This window comes from Daktulosphaira vitifoliae, unplaced genomic scaffold (assembly GCF_025091365.1).
Source record: "Daktulosphaira vitifoliae isolate Bord-2020 unplaced genomic scaffold, ASM2509136v1 Scaffold_2, whole genome shotgun sequence".
In the NCBI taxonomy this organism is placed as follows: Eukaryota; Metazoa; Arthropoda; class Insecta; order Hemiptera; family Phylloxeridae; genus Daktulosphaira; species Daktulosphaira vitifoliae.
Window position 1 is genome coordinate 933,144 of NW_026099573.1, and position 9,081 is coordinate 942,224.

Consider the following 9,081-nt stretch of genomic DNA (forward strand, 5'->3'; position numbering starts at 1 on the left):
ATTTTTTTCTATTTAATAATATTTATTTCAAACTTGCAAGTTGAGTTAAAAGTTATGGTAATAAATTCATTTTTTTTTTATTAAAACTTTCACTTTAAAGAACAAAAAGAAGTAGGTTCAAAATGATTACTTTTAACATATTAAAAATCAATAATAATTTGAAAATAATTAATTATAAAAATTATATAATATATAATTAAAATAATTACTAATCTGGATATAATTAAGGAAATAGGAGTTGATGTTGGGTTGGGTTGGTTACATTTTTAACTTTATAATGCTATAACTCATTGAAAAGTGTACGAATCAACACAATTTTTTTATGAGAAATAATATTTTTTAATAATCCCTTTTTCATTCGACATACTTTATCTTAATCAGGGTATTAATAAGAAACTAGCAGATAATGTAGCTTTTGTAATTATCCACCAATTTCTTAGAATTAAACACTATCTACTGATTTGCATCGAAGCGTTTCTTATGATAGTGATTTTAATCACTGTCAGATTAAATCTATACTGGACCCAACTATGCAACATCCCCACTATGCCGCGACCCCACTGTGCTGGGTTTTTTTTTTTTAACTGGATTTCCCACAGCAGAAGTTTATTTTTGAAAGATTTAATATGATCGAATAAATTATGAATTAATTGGTTTTGATGTTGCAAGCGTAAATTTAACTCTTTCAAGTGCAATGTAATATCCGTGAGATAGGCAAAATCATTTTTCCATTCTGAATCATTGAGTTGTTCAAATATTTTTCCTTTAGTTGCAGCCAATTCAAAAATTTCTTTTTTTAAATCAAAAACCCTTTTCAAGACTTTCCTTCTACTGAGCCAACGAACATCTGTAAAATAGATTATATCACCTTGTTCAGCGTCTATTTCACTTAGAAAGTTTTTAAATTCTCTATGATTCAATGCTCTTGATCTGACAAAATTTACTATTTTTACAACATCTTTCATAATAGTTTGAAAACCAACAGATTTCGCACATAAATTTTCTTGGTGGATAATGCAGTGATATTGTATCAGTTGTAATGCACCACATGCCCCCATTTCTTTTTTAATGAGCGCTATGAGCCCTTCATTTTTTCCAACCATTGATCGGGCTCCTTCTGTTATTACTCCAGAAAGGTTATTTAATTTGATGTCAAAACGGTTAAATGTCAATTTTAATGCATTAAAAATATCACAACTTTTTGTTGTGCCTTTCATTGGAAAAAGCGCGGCTAATTCTTCAGTAATATTAAAATTAGAATCGACACACCGAACAAAAATTGCTAATTGAGCTGTATCTGACAAATCTGTACTTTCGTCAAGGGCCAGCGAATAAAAAATAAATTTAGAAATTCGTTCTTTTAGGGTACTCTCAATATTATATTACTAATTCTTCTATACGCCTTGGTAAAGTTACACCTGATAAACTCAATTTGGAAAAAAGTTGTTTTTATGCTGGACATAAAATTTCAGAGGCAGCTTCCATGCACTCTTTTATAAATTCACCATCAGTGAACGGCTTCGATTTAACGGCAATTTATTGTGCTATTATATAACCAGCTTTGACACTGGCTTCTGAGTCTTTATGACCTGTTTTTAAACTTAGACTGACCTTGTATATTTTTAATTAACAATGCAAGTTTGTCAATTCGAAGTTGTCCTTCTATCATATTTTGCTGCATGTTTGGTACTATAATGTCGTTTTAAATTGTACTCTTTCATCACTGCAATCGATTCTTGACAAATCAAACATATTGCCTTTTCTTTAACTTGAATAAAAAAATAGTTATGGGACCATTTTTCTTGAAAAGCACGACTTTCATCCGAGATTGTACGTTTTTTACTGACCGACATATTATACAAATATACGAGTATTATGCTCGTTCCACAATCGATTACGAACTAACAGGCAACAGTCAACATTTATCTCTAGGTAGGTAATTTAATTTATCTTATCGCATATCTCCGGTAGCGATGGCTAAGCCGTTATAATTTTATAGAAATACGAAATATACATGTTTAATTTTAAATTTGATCGCGGGCTGCATACAATGACAGGGTGGGCCGCGGGTTGAAGACCCCTGGTCTAATATATACGTTATATGTCTCTCTACAATTATTATTTAAAACGTAGTTATAATAATCAAAGAATTAGAATTTCACAAAGAGCGTGGAGTTCATTAGGCTTTACAGCTGATATTTTAGAACTTACACCAGAACAGGTTTTTATATTTCTGGGGAAAAAGAAAATCTTAACACCCTAAGAGGCTTTGAAACGTGTAAAAATATTAAATTTCTAGTAAGCAATTAAAATTTTTTAACTCTCTCTTTTCCAGATTTATAAGCGCGAAAGTACGCGTCAGTTACTGCCGAAATAATTTTAACATATTTCACTTAAGGAAAAAATTGAAATCTTACAAAAAGAAAAAATAACTTTTGTAAATAATAAAACTTTTATTATTTTGCTCTGAGGGTAAACTATTAAATATTTAAACATTTTTAAACGAAGAACAGCCGGTTTACAGTCATACTAAAGATTTAATGAATAATTTGCATAGATTATTTAAAGAAGCACCCCTATCAGACAAATACGAAACTAATTCGGATTCCGAAGCCGAAAACTAGATAAAATTTCAAGTACTCTGCTGGTCCCACTAAACAAGAAGAGCGCTTTGATAGAGTGTTAGGCAGAGGCGGAACTACATATGTGTAAAGGCGGGATTTTCCGCGGGCCTCGTTGTTAAAGGGGCCTCATAGCGAAATTTTTAATTATTTATGTTATTTAATAAAAAAATTAGTTTATTATATTAATCATAGAAATATTAGATGCAATGCATTTTGTAACATTTCAAGTAAACAAAAACATGAGATATTGAAATATTATTATTCTAATATTCACCACGAAAACGAACCGATAAGGGTATAGACTATAGTATATTTTTAAATTATTTTTAATATATTATTCGGTAACAGAGAAAATGAACGTCTTAGACGTCATTTGCAGTACTTAGGTAAATACTAAAATTAAACTATTTGATATTAAAAAAACTAATGACTGAATATTTTTTTTTACTTACTTACCGACAAGGTATAACATGTAATTATTTAAGTTTAAGCATAGAATTAGTAGGTATAAAATAATATCGTTATTTGTTTTTAATTTAATCTAATACATCATAAAACATTATAAAGTAGACTTAAGATTTAATCTAAAGAACTGATGTTATTATTGTCTATGTAATTTTTAATTTTTTAACCCGTCGTTGGTAAACTTATGTTACGGATCATAATTGCTAAACTGTGAACACCGCGCTCACACGTTACTTTTTCCTATATTATTAATTACTCGATCAACTCAAAAAATTGAATCATACATAGAAAAGTATCATTTTGCTCACTACTATTGGTAAAATATTTTTTGTAAAATTCTAGTATTTTTATTATTTATGCGACTGGTATTGTGAGTACCAGGCGCAGGTTCAGAAACGTCACTGTCCGAATTCATTTTCAAAAAATTGGACGGGGTCAACACTTGGGTTGACATAAGTCTTCTAAAAACTGTTCTACAGTCTCCTCCGACAAAGATTAAACATTATTGGCCATTATTTTGAAAAAAAATAAACGTATAAGCAATTAAAATAATATGAAATTGATAAACTGTGAAAGCAACGCTCACTTTATCGGTACAGTCAACTTTGCACACTGAAAACATGAGGAAATACAGATAGCGGCTTTTTTTTTTGTAATTATTGGTAAGCTTTTATTTGAAGGTAATAAGAAAATCAAGCAAAATAACAAACATTTATGTGACTGACGTTTAAAATGCTATTTGTGTGAGCGCGGCGCTCACATGTTTACCAATGACGGGTTAATTATTTTCAACATAATATTTGAAATTTCAATATTAAATTTATACTTATATTTCATTTAAAATTCTAATTGCTTAAACAAATAATATTAATAATAATGTTATAAAATATAGAAAGAAAACGTATTGTTCTTGTGTTATAATTTTAGTGTACAACTTGACTTTGAGAATCTCATTTTATAATGAATGGTCCGAATAAAAAAAGATTTGAAAGTGAAGCGAGTAAACGAAAACGTAAAGCAGAAGAGAAGCAAAAGATTAAATTGTTGCCGTCTTTTTCAAAGTACTTTATCAAAAATTCGGAAATTGAACAATCTTTTTCTACAAACTCTTTTTGAGCCAATAGACTGTCAAATAAAAACGCAAGACGCTTCTGAATCTGAATATTGGACCGTAGTTTTGACACGTATAATAGATATATCGATTACATTAGGTGGCCAAAATTTGTCTTTCAGAGGCCATAGAGAAGATGCTAACTTCAAAAATAATGGAAATTTTATGGCTTTAATAAGACTTTTAGCCAAATATGATCCAATATTAGCAACACTTCTAGAGAAGCCAAAGGGAAGCATAAAATATCTTAGCCACCAAATTCAAAATCAAATAATTGCATTAATAGAAAGTTAAATAAAGAAAAATATAATATCTGATGTACCTCCGCGCCATTTTTTTCCTTAATTCTAGATTCAACATAAGATATAAGCAAGGTTGTTCAAGTTTCTACGATATATCGGTATGTACATATAGAAAAAGATGAACTTGGAATTCCTAAAAGTATTGAAATAAAAGAAGATTTCATTGGTTTTTCTGAAGAAGAAGGAAGTACAGGTGAAGCAATAAAAAAACAAACAGTTAAAACATTTAAAAATAATGGTCTTGATTTTGGTAAATTTAGAGGAATTGGATTAGACGGAGCAGCAAGTATGATGGGTAAACATAATGGTTTGCAGGCTCGACTTCGGAAACGACAGAAAAAAGCAAAATATGTCCATTGTGCATTGCATAATTTAAATTTGGTGGTAAACGATTCTGTTATTGCGGAAATCAGACAATTTTTTGAGATGTTAAAAACTCTATATACTTTTTTGGGAAACAGTATACACTTCGATGTGCAAAATTGAAAAAAGAAAGCTGTGAAATAGATCACTCAAAAGGCTGTGCCCAACACAATGGTCGTCTAGAATTGATTGTTTGATATCACTCAACCATATGTACCCAGATGTTATGAAAGTTTTAAACAACATTACGTTGACCGGGCGTAATAAGGATGAACAAAACAATGCCTCCACACTCAAAACATATTTCGAAAGTTATGAAAGAATTATTTTAATTCTATTGATGTATAAAATATTGTCAAAAATTAATTTAGGATCTAAAATACTTCAATCACTTGGAGTTGATATTGGCAAAGCTGTTGACTTGATAAAAAGCACATTGGAAAATCCGCGATAACTTTAATATTTTATTGGAAGAAGCTAATTCTAAAGCATTACGATGGAATGTAACGCCCGAGTTTTCTTGTATACGAATGAGAAAAGTAAAAAAAAATTATGGTGAGCTATGTCAAGATAAACGTCTTTCAGCAGGAAACCATTATTTTAAAACTCAAGTTTTATATCTATGTATTGATACTGTTGTTACAAAATTGAAAACAAGATTTGTAGGCCTTAGTGAAATAAGTGATTTATTTAGTTGTATTTTACGACCAACTGTAATATCTAATGAAGAGATCGGTAAGAGTGCAAAAAAGTTGGCAGAGGCATTTGAGGACTTTAATCCAGCAGAACTTACAACACAAATCGAATCATTTAAATTTCTGTTTGCTTCTGAGCTTAAATCTTGTCGCAGCGTTTTTGATATGACTAAATAACTAATAATTGATAATAATAATTTAATTACTAGTTTCCCAGATTGTTAACAGCATTTTATTTGTTCCTTACATTACCGGTTACTGTGGCAAGCGCAGAGAGGACATACTCATAACTTAAATTAATAAATAATTATCTCAGGAGCACAATGTGCCAAACACGGCTCAGTGGCCTAGCAATAATTTCAATTGAAAATGAGCGGGCTAAAAAATTGAATTTGTCGTCATTAGTTAAGTTATTTTCTCAAGACCATAGCAGAAAAAAAAATTTTCAAGTATAAGTATATTCATATTTGTAATTTTTTAATTCAATAAGTTCTTAATAAACTGTACAGTATACATAATTTAATGTAATTTAATTACATAATTTTATACACATTTTTAATGTGTATAAACTAAAATCCCTATGTCAGCTGAATTTGGTTACAGATATAATAGGGCCTTCGAAAAATTGTATTCACGGGCCTCAGTGAACGTAGTTCCGCCACTGGTGTTAGGTATATTTTAAATAAGTGATACGCTAACGTTAAATATAAAAATTATTCATTATCCGCATTTATATTAAGGAGACAATAATGACACGATGTAAAAACCATCAATTGATAGTTTTTATGCTGAGTATTACGCATGTCGGTTAAGAGTGATATATACAAAATGTTACGTCGGACCGGTTTGTGTCACCCGCGACCTGTCGGACGAAGAGAGGCAGCTGTGTCGCATTCGCCATCCAGCGGTAAAGCCGGAAGTGCAATGTGACCGCGTCAGCTTCTTCAAGTGAGGCCAAAAACTCTACCGACCTCAATAAAAAATCGTTGAATATTCATCTGCTAATATATTTAATAATTTACAAAAAGATACTGTGGTTTATAATACAAATATCACGCCTTCAGATCTTCCAATAAATAATTTAGAAATTATGGCAGCCAACCCAATTCTTCCGCGATAGTATTCAGGATGGTTATCGAAAGACATAATAAGATTTTTCACGAATTTTGAACGTGTAGCAATTGCTAATATTTGGGATGATCAAAGAAAACTCTTTACGTTGGCACTTTCTCTTAAAAGTCAAGCGTAAACAGTTTTCGAGACAATAGAGATAGAAATGGCTACGTGGCAAGTAGTAAAAACATCAATAATAAAATATTTTAATTAGGAGACCCAAAATCTAATTCAAGATTACTTAAATTGTTAATCTACCTAAAGTTTTTTTTTCCAAATTTTCATTTATAATTTAACACAAAGAAGTTTTTAGGTTTTCTGATAAATTTAAATGTCAAGTAGACGATATCATAGAGGCCGCGGAAAAGAATAGGCATATTCGAGTTGGTCTATTACAAAAATTTTACAATGAGTTGGAAGAACTAACACAAGACAGAATCAACAAAAGTAGAAGGTATCAATAAGCTTAATTTTTTATCTATTACGGTGATAAAAATCTCACGATTTTGATTCGAATTTTCGATTAATTATTAAATTATTTACATCAAATTTTTCAAGTACTAAAAATGACAAAATAATGGGCTACACAATAAAAGTTTACATAAATTGATTAAATCATTTTCCATTAGTTCCCAGAACTATATCCATTCTTTAGTTTAGATGCTTACTCGATAAATTTTTATAGAAATGTGTTAAAATTTATGGAAGAGAAGAAAAATTACTTAGAAAACTATCATTCTAAGGAATTTGATAGTAAATCAAATAAATATATAGATAGTAGATTAAAGAAGTTGTGGGTTGTATTGATGAGTCAAGAAGACGGTTTGACAAGAGAAATTAATGTTCGTATTATTATGTACATGATATTTATAAATTAGCAGCTATAAAGTATGAAAATAATTTTATTTTCAATTTTCAGACTATGATAGAAGATTTGCACGATTTGCTTGAAAAAGAAATTGACCAATTTAAACACGTGATTTATGATCGGTTTTATTCTTTACAAACTCAGCTAAATATGTTTTTACAATTTATTTTAGAATCTTTATCTTCTTTTGAATTAGATGACGTTAGTAAACAAAGCACACTGTTCATTTTACTAATTATAATCATAAGACTTTGTTTTGTATTTTAGCCAAATAAACGCTTTTCTAAAGTATCTAACATGACTAATGACATATCTTCATTCATGGAGCACCAATTTTTACTAATTAATTATACTGAGTCGTGTATCATGAAAAAAGCATCAGAGTGGCTTTCTACAATATTTTATAACCTTAAAAGGTCAGTTAAATATAGTAAAAAAAAAAAAATGTTTTTAAATATATAAAATTCAATTAGACATTACATTACTTGATCTATATCATTTAAAAGATATAATTAATCTCCTAATAATCAATTACAATTATAATTTATATTTTTTTTTCTATTTGATTATGTTGTGTATTGTATATTAGAAAAATAAAATAAATAAATAATTATGTGGCATACGAATTTTTAATTCATTTTTTTTTATTCTATTAAATTTTTTTTTTTATTTAACCCATTAAAACATAAATTTAAACAAATTAATTTTTTATAGTTTTTTAGTAATGATTTGTAAAAAATTGTACGATTCAGATGATGACAATTTACTGGTCAAATTTTAGTTTAATAATGACAAATTTCTTTTATTAGAAATATTTTTATTTTTGAACCGTTAAAAATAATATAATGTGGAAATAATTTAACTCTGATAAGTAAAATGTATTTTTTTTTTAATATAGAACTGAAAATCGAAGAAATCGCCAAAAATTATATGAAATCGCGACTTTTGTACAGTTTCAGAGTACAAAGAATAACAATCAGATAAATTCTAAAAATAATTAGGATAACAATTTATAAGTTATACAATTTGTAGACATTTTTATCATACTATTATATTAACTATACTGAGGCAAAATTTTATTTTAATTATTTTTCATTTAATAATAAAAATAATATTAATATTGTAATATAATAATGAGTTTTCCTTTAATTTTCGAAAGTTACGCCTAAAATTTCTCCATAGAAATAATGTTTTCTTACAATAATCTTAATGTTTGCTAGAGTTCATAAAAATTAATTTTTTTTATATTGTACATTTTAATGAAAAATAGAAGTAACAAAACATATTTGATGCATAAAATACGTTACCATACTTTTTAATGACGAAACATACAAATTTATAGTTCGCTTTCATGTTACATTTATTTTGTAAAATTATTTTAAAAATGTTTTTTTCAAAATAATATGTAACTCAATTGATTTCGTGCGACAGAAAATATTATACAAATTAATTTTGTAAAATATGTACTTTTAAGTAAGTGTATATTTTATAAAATAAATAATGACATATTTCGTTTTTATTAATAAAAAGTATTTGATGT

General features: G+C 28.3%; 1 protein-coding gene across 5 annotated transcripts in view; it reads left to right on the plus strand.

The window, feature by feature from the left end:
- Positions 1 to 9,066, plus strand: part of LOC126899304 (dynein regulatory complex subunit 3-like) — a 29,370-nt gene extending 20,304 nt beyond the window's left edge. For 2 of the 5 annotated variants that reach the window (XM_050674076.1, XM_050674074.1), the window contains exons 7-11: positions 6,987 to 7,127; positions 7,359 to 7,515; positions 7,593 to 7,742; positions 7,809 to 7,957; positions 8,440 to 9,060. In XM_050674076.1, coding sequence (XP_050530033.1) covers positions 6,987 to 7,127; positions 7,359 to 7,515; positions 7,593 to 7,742; positions 7,809 to 7,957; positions 8,440 to 8,542 — 700 coding nt within the window. In that variant the 3' untranslated portion in view covers positions 8,543 to 9,060. Of the gene's footprint in view, positions 1 to 6,986; positions 7,128 to 7,358; positions 7,516 to 7,592; positions 7,743 to 7,808; positions 7,958 to 8,439 lie in introns of all 5 variants that reach the window. The other 3 variants (XM_050674077.1, XM_050674078.1, XM_050674073.1) reach the window with 3 other exon arrangements.
- The last annotated feature ends 15 nt before the right edge of the window (positions 9,067 to 9,081 follow it).